The sequence below is a fragment of the Sylvia atricapilla genome, chromosome 4 (assembly GCF_009819655.1).
Source record: "Sylvia atricapilla isolate bSylAtr1 chromosome 4, bSylAtr1.pri, whole genome shotgun sequence".
NCBI lineage: Eukaryota > Metazoa > Chordata > Aves > Passeriformes > Sylviidae > Sylvia > Sylvia atricapilla.
In genome coordinates, this window is record NC_089143.1 from 7,687,497 (window position 1) to 7,701,555 (window position 14,059).

The 14,059-nt window shown below is 36.9% G+C and overlaps 1 protein-coding gene across 1 annotated transcript in view; it reads left to right on the plus strand.

Moving 5' to 3' along the window:
- GABRA2 (gamma-aminobutyric acid type A receptor subunit alpha2) overlaps positions 1 to 14,059 on the plus strand; it is a 58,345-nt gene that overhangs the window by 13,453 nt on the left and 30,833 nt on the right. Inside the window, exon 3 of the mRNA XM_066317053.1 lies at positions 12,082 to 12,149. Within this exon, the coding sequence (XP_066173150.1) occupies positions 12,082 to 12,149 (68 nt within the window). The remainder of the gene's footprint in view (positions 1 to 12,081; positions 12,150 to 14,059) is intronic.

Genomic DNA, 14,059 nt, shown 5'->3' on the forward strand with positions numbered 1-14,059 from the left:
TAAGGAAATGGTCACATTTTTAATAATCCCTTTCTATCTGCTAGATGCTAAAAGATGTCAGCGAATTCTTTATGTTTTTACTAGACTTTTTGTCTCTAATGACCATTGAAAGGAAAAAAAAGAACAGATAATCTGGTTTGCTACTGCATGATATGCAATTTTAAAAATAATTGTTTTAAAATAATATCAGTGGTAGATACTACCTGCATTTTAACAAAGCCATAGTTTCTGCTTAGAAGAATATGCACTTTAAGAAACTAGATTCTGATTGAACTCATATTAGGCATTGTTTCAAATAAAAAAAAAATCCACTCCATTTTTTTAATTTATGCCCAAGCTGTTATTTAAATATTAAAAGCAGATCCCAGTCCCAAATATATAGTCTTTCCACATATAGAAGCCTAGTGGATTCTCAAAGTTCCATGGACAGCCAGAGGCAAATTCTCTTGTCACAGGCAAAAATAAAAGACAAATCTGAGGCTGCTTAATCCAAGCTCTGGGAGTATCCTGGGAGTATGTTTTAGAGGAGATTCTGGGAAACACTGTTATCTGTAAAGTAGCTTGGAGACATTCAAGTGACTCAGCTGTGGGACTTGGAGTGCTGCAGTACACTTCTTGTAGACACTTTGCACAGCCTTAGACTAAGACCTTTTTTTAGTATTAACTGAATAACAGGAGAATAACTGACTGCTCTCTAATATGTTAAAATGATGCTTAAAATTGCTTCAGTGCTGTCCATACCAGTATTTTTTGCTTATTTTGTAGATGCTTGTTTAAGTATTAAAATGATTCTCTGTTAGATCAAACTCGTTGTTTGTCAGGACTCCTGTTTAGCAGGAAGCTTATTACCCATGACCATCCCTGGAGTTGTCCTGCCAAGCAAAAAATGTTAAGAATAAAAAAATAAAAGACAGCTTGGCAGCCAGTCTGATTTGTGCTTTGTCTTGAAACCATAACTCTACTTCTTCTTTCCTTGCAATTCAGCAACTGTGAGGCTTGGGAACATGTGAGGAAAGTGTGTGTCTAAATGTTCTTAAGCATGTTGGGTATTTAGGCTGTTAACATACCCACAACCTCTGGCTGATTTTAGTAATTCCTCTGGCTGGCTTTTATGAGAATATAGAGGAGTCTGGATAAACATTAATTTCCTGTACTTCGTAGTTATTTTACCTGGCTTGAAATAGGAACTACTGTCTGGTTGATAGAAGGATTATAATGCTGTCTTAATTTTTTTTTTCCTTTTTAATAGTGTGTCACAGTCTTCTGAAATACTATTATAGAATTTCATACAGCGTTACCTATTAAAAATATATTTGAGGATCCTGCTGCAAAAAAGTGCATTAAAAGTGCCCACTAATATGCAACTCTGTCAAATAAAGGCACTACCTCTTTCTACCATTGGTTCCTGTCATGCTTGAATGCAAAGTACAAGGCTAGCAAAAGATAAAAGAGCTGCAGCTCAATTTTTAATGACTGTACAATCCAGGACTATAATACCCAGACAGTAAGCACAGACATTAAAATTAATCTGTCTGAAAGGATCTTCATTTTCGATGCTTTCTTATGTCTGTTGATCTCCAGAGGACCTCCAGCAGCCTTTGGGACTTAGCACATGTGAGTTTCATACTTTGTTCTGATAGCAGCAAGCCTTGGGAAGGTGCCAGCTTCTGAGCTTGCAACAGAATAAGCAAGACAGTCCTTCCCAAAGCTTCACCACGATCTCTGTCAGCTCCAGGGTGGCAATCACAGAGACAGGCACAATCCAAAGGCTTCTGCTGGAGCTGGTAATCACTAGGGGAAGACTTTTTCACTGACTTCAGTGGGCTCTGGCATGCTACCCAAATTCCTCATTAAATAATTAACAAGGCTAATAAGGACTGTGATAGTGTCTGTTTCAGCTTAGAAAAAGTTGTGTGTAGCAAAAGAATGAATGCTCTGTGAGTATCTATGTATTATCACAGCTTCTTGGCCATCCCACTGAGTTCTGTGGCCATTTTACAGGTGCTTGGTGCAGAAGGCTTCTGATGTTTTTCCAGGAAGTTATGAGAATTTGGAGTCTTTTTTAATGTTTAGAATGTGGGAAGGTCCTGAAGGACAGCGTCCTTTCATAACTTGTACTTTCACTGGCAAGTTGACATGTTACATATTTAATATATATATGAACCAAAGTGGCGTCTGAAATCCAACTCTAATAAAATCTAGGATGAGTAATCTTGGATAGAAAAACAGCTGGGTCTGTGTAAGAGATGGGCAAGCAAATAAGCTAGCACACAAACGAAGTTTTTGAAGAGTCAATAGCTACTATACAATAAAAGGACTTCTTAAGAAACCCAGACTTGGCTGCATTCATTATGCTGCTGCAAAGAGAAACTGGAAGCTGCTGCTTTTGAAAAATGATGCTGCTGTTAGGGTAGATGTGGTTTGAAATGCAGGAAGGACTGTCAGAATGAGTGTATCAAATGGGATGAATTATAAATTTTATGAATTGGAATAAAGCACAGAGATTAAACCTGAAATTAGCCTAGAAGTGTAATGCAGCAGAATTTGCCAAGGTGTTCCATGACTCTAAGTACTAAGGTCATAAAATTCAAACATTTTTTAAAAAAAGAAGAGAGATTAAGACATCTGAGTATCAATTTCTACAATCTGAAATAAATTTGGGAATTTTTTCTGCCTTACCTACGCGTTACAGTTTTCCTTCTGATGGCAGAAACCTCTAAGCAGAGTAGACAGAAATATGGTCTCATGTGAATAACAGCTTTGCCCTCCCTACTTGTATGATGACACCAATTCAGGTCAGTTCACGTAATTACTGCTCTACTTTATCAAAGTCTGCTCCCTTCCAGACTTATTTGAATGCTCTTTTTGTCTTCCTCTCTCTCTCATTCTTCAGAGTGTGTTGGGGCAGTCTGGTTCATTTTAGCTCTATCATGCTCATCCAGTTGATCTAAACAATGCAATAGTCATTATATTTATTAGTCAGCCTGGTAATTATAAATACTCCTCGTCCTGATGGAACCTGTATTGTCTAAAGAAACAGGATTTAGTGCTGATGTTTTATTTTTCATTTGTGTGGCATGTGTTTTTGGTTTACTGCCAAAGATGTTGTGTGCTAGCTAAGTTCCTTTAAATTCAAATTTAAGTAACCCATTTCAACAAGATCTCATTTCTTCCAGCCAAACTCAACTATGTTTTCAATTTCATGTTTCTACTGAACATTTTATGCAACTTCAACTGGTAATTCCTCACACTGGTAGTTTATTTTAGAGCTGAATACTTTTAAATTTTTTTTCTCTCTTTTTTTTTTTTTTTTTTTTTTTTTTTTTTTCTTTTTTTTTTTTTTCTTTTCTTTCTTCTTCATGGTGTGTGACGATGTAATGAAAAGGGAAGAAAGGGAGATTTGGTGGATTTCATGGTAGTCTTATGGGAACAAGTTTCAAATTGCCCATGTGTTTAGATTGTCCTTCCTAATGATTTTATTTACTTCTTTTAAACATTTTGTCTCTCCCTTTTTTAATTGTACCATGGTTGACATAACTGTTTTTAATTACCTGGTTATCAGAAGTATTAATACAACTAAAGCATCCATACTGTATTAATACCTTTACAATGAAGGTGAATTGGAGGAATACTCTGTTTAAATGATAGGGAAAAAATCCAAAAAACTGTCTAGATAGTTAATTGCTTTTTTAATCACTTGGAAGTCAATACCTCTGAGATTGTCAAAATGTTGCCGGAGGTGACAAAAGTCTGTGAAGTCCAACAGTAATGAGGGAGAGTATCTAAGTATCTTCTTTTCCCAGTGCAAAGAACCAATTAAGTTACGCACTTTTGGGCTGTTTGAAATGTCTTCCATGTTGAAGTACTGGCAGGATTCAGGCTAAATGCTGGTTGATTGATTGGCCCAATGTGCTATGAGCTGCACCAGTCAGTCCAGTAGCCTTCTCAACAGGGATAAAGTACAGTCTAGCTTAAATGTCTTAGTTACTCCCTACCTGAGTTGGAAAAGGGACCTGAATTCACATTTCCCTTTTATAGACATGGGGCTTTTGATCATTCTGAGATGTGGCTTCTTCCACTGGAGATGTTTTACTTATTTATTTGTATAATAAAGCTACATATGTGTCAGAACATGGACTGAGGTCTTTTTTTTCCTGCTGGCCTTTAGAGACATTCATGGTCTTTGGCCAGTTGGCCTCACAAGACTGAAGGCTTAGGTTTGTCAGTTCCCACATCTCCTGGACCACACATACAGTGGAATTCATTGCTTCCAGAGGCATCCTGTGTGAAGCACAAGTAGAACAGGGCATGTTGGCACATCTCAGAGATGGTGTGGGCATAACTGTCTATAAATGTGGTTCTCAAAGTTGATAAACTGAGTAGGGAGCTGTCAAGCTAAGTAATTTAAAATGCTGAAGAGGACCATGCAGCTGGAGCCTTTCCTCACCAGCACATATAAAACAACCAAGTTTGGGTGTGAAAAGATTACCAGTCTCCTTTTCATCTGTTCACAGGGGTGTTCCCCCTCTAGAGCTCATGTCATTCCTCCTTTCCTGAAAAGAGCCACGAGAGAAGCTGATAGTTGGGTTTAATGGAAACTTCCAAAATAGAGAGCAGCTTTTGTCAAGTGCATGCTCTAGTTTAAAGCAGAGACATGAACTCAGTTACTGTGTGTCACGTTCTGTCTTGACCACAAAGGTGAATTTTCTGAGATACAGTGTGCTTCCTCAGTCTTTGGAAGGACTTGTTCTGCTTTGTGTAAATAATTAGGTCTTGAGCAGAGGCTTCAATTTAAGTCTGCTCTGTCCCATGAGTACTGCTAGACTGTGGAATTAGTATCTTACTTGTTTTCTTGCTTTCTCTCTCAAAATCTTTCTGGCTCAGTAAATTTGTAATTATTTATAGTTTGAGGAACTCGTTGGGACTTGGTTGAGAGCCAGTTCTTTAGGCTGCTTGGCAGCTATGGGATATTTTTGCCTTAAGGTGGAAATGTAAGCAGCCAGGGAATTTTAGGTACTGACAATGTTAGACAGTAATTTAGGAATAAAGGGGATTCAGACAAATATGAGTGCAAAATTTAGTCATTATGATCTGGACCACAGAGACGTTTAAATTAACTTTGATTGATTTAAATGGAAACTTGGAGCTTAAATAACTTTGTGGAGCTTGTCCAATGTACTTTAATAGATAATTGGGCACCAAAATCAGTCATTAGCTCTATCCTTGAGTAACTTTCTTAAATATGGAGAAAGCATATAGTAGAGTTAAAACTGCACCTCAAATATTACTTGTATCCAAGGTTCTTCATTCATAGGACCCTTTGGAAATGTGTTTAAATTTGTGACCTGAGGTAATAAGGTTTGCAAAATAAAGGTCTCTTGGGAGAGAGAGAAGAAAAAGTAGCAAATAAAACATTTGTCTGTGTGACCTGCACTCTTCTTTTTGACTGAGAATTAAACCTCGAATTTGTCATATACATGTGCAAATTATCTTTATAACGTGTAAATGTTCTCTCAGCGCAGAGAGAATTTTTTGGTTTTTTTTCATTTGATATCTGATAATGATGCTAAGGCAGTTTCTTCTTCATCCAGGACAAAGAGTAAACACTGACTATGATAATATATCACATTATTTGTGTTGCAGATGTGCCTACATATCATTCTGTGCACATTTTGTGCACAACCTACACCTAACAAAAGCTGTTAGCTGAGATAAAAACATATGAGATTGTTTTCCCGTGTCATATTTTTTGCTGCAGTAGAGAAGGGTGTTGACAGTTAAGCTAAATTCTTTTTTCCAGGTCAGTGTGTTTTTCTGATGGTCAAAAAGTCTCACTCATTTCTAAAGAAACACTATAGTTTAACTGAATTATTGTATTATAGCAAATTCCTGTTATTTTGAACCGTTCTAATTATTTCAGAATAACGAATACTACTTTGCTGAAATAAAAGAATGGGTTTATATGCAGCCCAAGTATTCTATTAGTGTAAATGACATCATATGGTACTGCTTTACAGGGCTGCCAAATTTCATAAGTTCTGAATAGGCCTTTGGAGGGCCCCTGATAAACTTTACATAGAGCTGTCAGTTTAGGAAGTGATATCATGTCTGTTAATAGATATCAGTTCTTCAGAGGTAGGTCAGTTGGAGTCTCTTCCCATCTCTTCCTCCAGACATTTTCTCAAGAATATATTCCTGTTCCAGTCAACACCATGAGAAATTAAGTACAGTGTCTGATTCTGGTCTTATTTACACCAGTGTGAATCAAGAATGCAACTGTTAATACAATACTTAGAGGTATTACTTGCTCTTACTGGTAAGCTTACTCTACAGATACTTTGTCAAAGATGGAGATTTGAAAGAGAATCGTGGCCCATATGAAGAAATTTTCTTGCTGATAATTCATGGATAAAGTGAGGCCATTGGAAGTGAAGTGCTGAAGTCAACGGGAGAAATTATTTTTTTTTTTCTTCTCACAGATGACTTCAATTTACAAATTGGAAGAGTTTTATGTAGGGCATATGTGGCTTTGAGACTCTTGTAGTTTAATGAATGATAATGAATGAAGATGCTGAAGTTGGATAAATAAAATCGTGGCATAAACCAACTAAACCAAAAAGGAACTGGCAGAAGACAATTTTGAAGTAGCAGAGATTTTGCTGCTTTTACAGCTCCGTGTTGCATGACCTCCTCTGACCCCCATTCCCTGCCAGCCAGCCAGTGTCTTGAGCTGTCAGCAGACACACTAAGGAGCTTGTCAGATAAGGGCAGCATGTTGAGTTGGAACAGTGTTTGATGGATTAAGACCCTGCCTGTTTCACCTGTGCAGTTTCTGACTTGTATTATGAATGACATTTTCAAGGCCTTTGGGCAACGTTGCCAAGCGTGCCCCTGGATGCCATATTACAATGTCAGAACAATGTCAATTCCAGTTAAATAATTTGATGGAAAAGTAATTAAATTAGCGTCAAGCTTTTGACAGCATTTCCACAAAAACTCAGAAATCCTCAGTTAAATTTCCCATAGCACTGCAACTTGCCCTCCTTTTTTTTGTTTTTTGTTGACGTAATTAGAAGCAGTATTTTGTTCTCATTTCTTTCTCTTGGTTCATTTTTTTTTGGTTTTTTTCTGCATGCTTGAGCAGCCTTTCAACTACAGCCTTGCAGTGTTCTCACAGGCACTAATAATTCTAAAAAATGTTTGTCTGAATTTTTTATAGTATATGTTAAAACTGCATGTGTATACTTTAAAAGTTCTGTCCCACCAAGAACACTTTTAGTGGTTTTTAATCACCTCAAAGAGGTTGTCTTCTATTTTAGCAGCCTCAAACCTGTATTTACAGCTTTATTGACTAAAAATTCAAATTAAAAAGAATAAAAAGTCCATCCCAATCTACTAGGCCTGTTTTCTTGTGAAAATAGCCTTGACACATTAATCAATAACATAGCCAGTTCCATGCAAACAAACATCTGGAACCTTTCTGAAGATTTTGCAGTGATCACACTCCTTTCTTCTTTCCTTTTAAACATACATAGAATGAGCCATATATGTTTTATCTCTGGTCTCTGTGAAGAAAGGACTCTGGATTATTTTGGTGAGAGGGGGAATGAGTAACACTCAGGTCATGCTCAAATATGACAAATACTCTGAAAATTTATTTCAGTAAGGATAATGCTTTCCCAGCATTCTTCAGGAAAAGGAGAGCTCTCAGGTATGCAGGATCCCGCATGTCTCGCTGCCTCATATCACAGGCACTGGAACTCTGTGTTCCCTGTCAGGGATGCAGGCAGCTGAGAAGGGACATATGAAAGAACTTGAAAAAAATTTGAAAACTGCTGTCAGACAGCAGACCAAAGGAACTCATTGAAAATTTAAATGCCTCTGTGGAATTTTACTATTTTGGCAAACTGGCGAATGCTTATGAGGAACCTTTTCATCTGACTTTTCTGATCATCTCCATTACTCAGCCTGGATTGGTTTAGACTTCAGCCACTGCAGATTCTCTGCCAAGCAGCCTACTTCAGCTGAGCCAGCTCTTCTACTGAGAAACAAGTCAGCAGGATTTCAGACCATCAGAAAGGGTATCCCAACAGCAGGAGAGCTGGCATAAAGGAATTGGCAATGCCACTGGTGTCAGCTCTAGCTGAGCTCTGAACCACTTCTCTAATTTTTTGACAAATCAATGATGTTGACATTTTCCAGTGTGGTTACTTAGTGTTGGGCAGCTGTAACCAGACTTGGCAAAGTCTTGTACTTCATATTACTTACACATAATTTAAACCTTCTGCCTCAGCTTCCCAAGTATGGAAAACTAAGGACAATAAAACTATTATCTTCATAGAGGAGTTGTTATAATTAAAATTTTAAATTTTTAATTAAAATTTTAATTAAAATTTTTAACAATCCTAGATACAAATAAAGTACACAGCAAACATTCCAGCTAAGGACAGATAAGGATGTGTAAGTCTTCTGCAGTTTGGTATGTGTATTGCTTTTTCTTACTTTCTATTTTTTATTTTTTTCCAGTAATGATACCACGTCAGTTCAAGTTAGGAAAGGGAATCAGAAGAAATCAGTGCTTGAGAACCATGTGCAATATGATCTTAATAATTAATGCTTTTTTTTTACTTCCACGGGATGTGTAACTTTATTGACTGTGTTTTATCAGTTTATGTTTGGCTTCCATCATCTGAGAAATTGGTCTGATCTAGGTCAGATATGGCTTCTTTTTTAACATTTATGACCAAAACAAGTTAGAAATGGTGCTGTAATAGCCTTTACAGAATTTTGGAGTACTTCATGTGATGGTGGCAGCTACATGTTATATTTTTTTACCTGAGATTTTTTCTCCTAAAAGCATGTTAAATAAAAATTATATCCTTACCTTTTGCTGTTCCAATTTCTTTATATAACCTTCAAAAGCAGTGATTCAGAATAACTTAAGAGCCCACAAGTATAAATGAATCTGCCACTTTTCCTCACAACAGAGGGGTGTTTAAAATCTAGACTGTTTTACAATATGGGCCTCCATTGATTTAAGCACTTTTGAAAATCAGGCCTTTTAGTTACATACTTACATGTCCCTGGAGGAAACAGATTTTATAATCCCAGTAGAGAAAAATTGTCCTTAACTTTCCTCAATAAAACAAGCTAGATTTGTATGCAAGCACATGCTGCATTGAACATCTTTTAGCTGAGTATATTCCTTGGCTTTTCCACAAGAACTGATAATCCAGAACTGTTTGAATCTCTGGTGGGCTAAGTATGATGACTGGTGCTTTTCTTGACAGAATACGAGTTATAAAAAGCCTGTGACTGTGACGCCTGCTGGATGAATTTTGATTAGAGAGTCCATTTGAAACTGCTTTGAGCTTCTGAATTCTTTGTTTGACAAGCATATACTTCTTCAAAGCAGTAGCTACAATATTTGTTGTAAAAAAAAAAAAAAAAAAAAAAAAAAAAGAGGATGTATTTTTTCTTTTTATAGACATTGATTCTGAACCCTCAAATTCAAATTTTTAATTCAGAGGGTCCTTTATTGTAACACTATGTAAAGTAACAGGGAAGAAACAAGCACAAGACTCAGGCTGCTAACACAAATGGATGGTAACAGGAGTAATTCAGATTTATTACATATCAGCTTCTTTTTTCTTTAAGGACTTGTTTTCTTGAAGGTAGGGTAAGAATAGAAACTTCTTAACTGTGCAGAATCTGGAAAAAAATAGGAGGCAAAAAAAATCTGCCATTTCTTCTTTAGTGTACTTTTCTCTTAGTTAACACAAACCAACAGGAGGAACCTAGAGACTGTTCTAATAGCTTCAGTTGTGATTATTGTTTGTTCTCTGTGTCTTCTCTGCTCATTTCTGATAGAAGAGTAGATCCAGAAGAGTTTAATAATTATATAACAGATTATGGGAATTTTTTAAAAATTAAAACTTGGAATGCAAGGTAAGCTTGAAGATTCCATGTCCTGTAATTTATTATATGCAAATATTAAAATAATTCCTCTGTGTCAAATAATAAAAGAGATACAAATAACTGATAGCAATAGAGTGACCTTACAAGAGGACTGTGTTTCCAAACATTTGGGAGACAGGCACTGTGCAGGTGAAGATTTGTCAAGTGACTTTGTTGCCTATAGTAGAGTTCCTTCAAGTTGTAAAAGTATATTTAGCCTTGTCACTTTGCTGTTGGGATACTTGATTTTCAGTCATATTTTTTTTAACAGCAGTACTTTTAATGGAATTATAATTGATATATTGTATTGTCATCACAGTACAGGCCAAATGTCACAATTATTCCCTGCAGCACCATTTTACCTCCTGAAGAGTCTTGTCACTCTCCCATTTCATTCCAGTCTGTGCCAGGTAACTATTTGGAGATAATAATCTTTTTTTTTTTTTTTTTTTTTTTTTTTTCCTGAAGAATCTCCCATGGGCAGCATGAAGTCCTGTGAAATGTACTGTGGCTTCTGTAGGACACTTCAGCCAGACCTGTACTTTAGCCTTGGTGAATACCAAGAACAGTGCAGATCAGCACCTTTTCTGTCCACTGACTTAAAATTTGTTTGTAAGATGTTTGGAGTAGAAATCAACTCAGCTTGTGTAAAGATGCTTCAAATGGGATTCCAGAAGTCTCTGTCATACAAATAAACCTGTCTGAAGCCATGCAGAGGAATTGTAGGAGTCAGTCTTTATTTATTTGCTTAAAAAGCTGACATGATCCTGGAAAAAAGGATTCTTTTTGGTAGGAAGGGCTTTAAGTCCTGCATTCTAGCATTTGGCTGAAGAAGGAAGTTTCCTTATAGATGAGAACAGATGGATATCCCTTGCCCCTGCTCCAGAAGTTATCTGAAATCACTCTTTCTTTGCAGCTTCATCCCTTTGAAAATGCACTACTCCCCATGCAGCTGCTCATGGATCAGTCCTGGCCTTTTCCTGGTGGCTGGTAGAGACTCTGCTGTCATGAGTGAGCACCACTGGTTTCTCCCAGTAAACATCAGGGATTATGCTATTGGCCTCAAAATAATTAAAGTTTGCTTATGTCATGTATTTTTAAAAAGGCAGCTTTTAGGAAAACAGAAACTAGTAACTACCCACATGTAATAACGATTAAATAGGAAAATATAATAATAATAATATAACAGCAGGGTCATTTATACAACAGGCACTTGTATTATTTTTGGAAATGGGAAATTCTGCAGTGAGTCAAATTGCACCTAGTTATATTCAAATTTTTCTTTTCTAATCAGCAGCTGGCTTTAAGGCAGAGAGTTCCTTTTGTTGACTGTCTAGAATGCAGACCGTAGTTGGCGCTGGCTGTAAGAAATTTCCTGTGCGTACTAAACCTCTTAGTGAATATCATTCTATTTTGAGCCTAATTGAAAACTGAAGATAGAAAACTAAGCAATTATTTTTCCCTGCAGTACAATACCTAATATTCTGATTTCATGGCTGTCTGACTGCAATGATTAGGAAGGACATTTTCTCAAAGTGTTCACAGGAGCACAGCAATGTATCAGGAGCACTGCGTATCAAGGAAAGGAACTGTTATATTAAAGTATGTGCCACTTAAAAACACACCCAATTGAAAAGTAGGATGCTGTTCTGTTACATTTGTTGCAGTCAGTAATTGCCTTTTCTTGTCTTTTTTCTGTGAAAAAGCTATTAAGGATGTAGAAAACAGCCTTCAACTAGAAAGGCTTTAATAGGAGAGATCTGCAACAGCAGAGGTAACACCTCTGCAACAAAGGCGTTTGGTGTTTAGAGCTGTCCTTCCATGTTAAGTCCAAATTGCTGTGGTTATTTTTGCTGAGAGAAATGGGATGAATGTGTGTAGTTGCTGATGATTGTATAGTTGAACAAACTGAAACAAACTACTCTGTGGAAATGCTTGTTTGTTAACCTCTGTGTTAAGTAGGAGAGAAACTCCCAGTATTTACAACAGGATACTGGTGAGGGGTAGGAAACCAGGAGAGAAACCTGTTCAAAATGTCCCGTAATCTTGCATAGAGAGTTAAAAAATAAATTATAAATTTAAAATGTTTGCTTCTTTTTTTTTTTCTTTTTCTTTTTCTATCAGATAGTATTACTGAAGTCTTCACTAACATCTATGTCACCAGTTTTGGACCTGTGTCAGATACTGATATGGTGAGTTCCTGAATCTTTTGCATATATGGGTAAATGGTATAAGATATATATATATATATATATAAAAACTTCCTTTAAACTTGTATTCTTCTTTTACTTATTGCAGATGAATTTGACACAATTTCACTAAAAGTAGAACGCGCCAAACCCCATGAAGTTCAAAATTTGGAAATTAGTTTATAGACTTCACATCATAAGTGTGCTTTTGTTAGCTGTTTGTTTTAGACCGGTGAATCTTCTGATTTTCCCACTGACTGTACTTTGGTTTATATTCTGGGGCAAGCTTGATACGGATGAACTGGATTCTTTTTGGGTGAAAACCTGGAGTGAAAGGAGCACTCTTGGGAATCAAATCTAAATTAAACTTCTTGAAAGACATAGCTTGGAAACTGAGTCAGCAACATGATTGTGGTGTTTTACACATCTGTCCTTGATAATTTGCTTTGCTTAGTAAGCATTTAAGGAAGTCAGTAACATTAAAAAAAAAAAAAAAGAAACTTTCAGAATATTGCTCTCTGTTATTTTAGGGAGTTGTTTGTAGGCTCACTGCAAATAATACAGAGATTGGGGAGAATGTTTCACACTGAGTAGAAAGATCTGATGGATATAGCTTCTCTAAAAGGGAAGGACAATCTCAAACTTACTTAAACTTACTGTTATGCTCCTGTCCACTTGCCTGGTTTAGGGGAAAGTGGTTTAATTGACTCTGGGCAATGTGTGGAAGAGAACAAAACTCTCAGCAGATTCAACAACAAATTATTACTTGCAAAATTTAGAACATTAAGATAGAATAAGGTACTTGACAAATTTTAAAACAACATCCAGGCAAAGTAAGTACTTCACAAACTTTAATTTAGCAAACTTAAACTTAGCCAACCTTAACAAATCCAGACGCAAGGCACTTACTAAGGCTTTGACATTAATTTTTTAGTCTGGCTTACAATGTATTTTAAGAAGAAAGGGTGAAAGAAAGGATAAGAGTAGAAGAATATCACTATTTGTGGATTTAGTAACAGGACTTGATTGTTGCAGTTTTGATCTCCTTTGGTCCAAGTGGTATCTTCATCCATTGGGGGTGGGGAAAGCAACAAAACACAGATCCCAGAGGGTTTATACATGGTTAGCTTAATGTGGAATGCCCAGGCACCTTCCCTGGGGTGAGGAGTTTGATGCTGTCTTGCAGCACCTTGGATCTGTAGCAACACTGTGGGTCCTGCACAGTCCTCTGGTGGAAGGCCCCAGAAATTAGTCTGGGGGCATTTTGGGGTTTGTGACATTTGAAGGTTTATGACACCTTCTGAGACATGACAGCTGCCACTCAGTCAGTGCAGTTGAGCCCATTATACCCCATGAAGAAGGAGGAACATCTTCAGGCCTGTGCCTGGATGTCCCAGTATGTCCCCCAGGTCAGAGGGAGTTTTACAACTGAGCCACTTGTGTCAGGAAGGAGAGCAGCATGATAAAAAGTATTAATCCCTCTCACAGGCTTTGCTTCTTTCTGGCTTCTTCCCTTATCTGTCTCAAAGCCCAGCTTCTTGCTAAACAAAGGATGCTTTGTCCTGGTCATCCCCTGGTGCTCACACCCTCTGCACCTGGGTTCTTACTGTGCTTATCCTCAGCAAAGCACCTGCTGCTTTTGCCAGTGGCTGATTGTTGGAGCCATTAACCATTAACATCTCAGTGTCTCACACTACCCTTGTCAATCCTGCAAGAAATTGTTTTTGAAGTGTTTTGAGCATTCATTATTAGGTATGAGACATATAAAATACTACCTGGGTGTATTGGTAGGTATTAAAAATGAGTATTTTTAAATCAGAAAACATTTATTTTTTTCTATGAAAAAATTCAGGTTATGCATCATACAAAGCAGGGAACATTATGATGTTATGAAGAAGTTTATGAAGCTAATT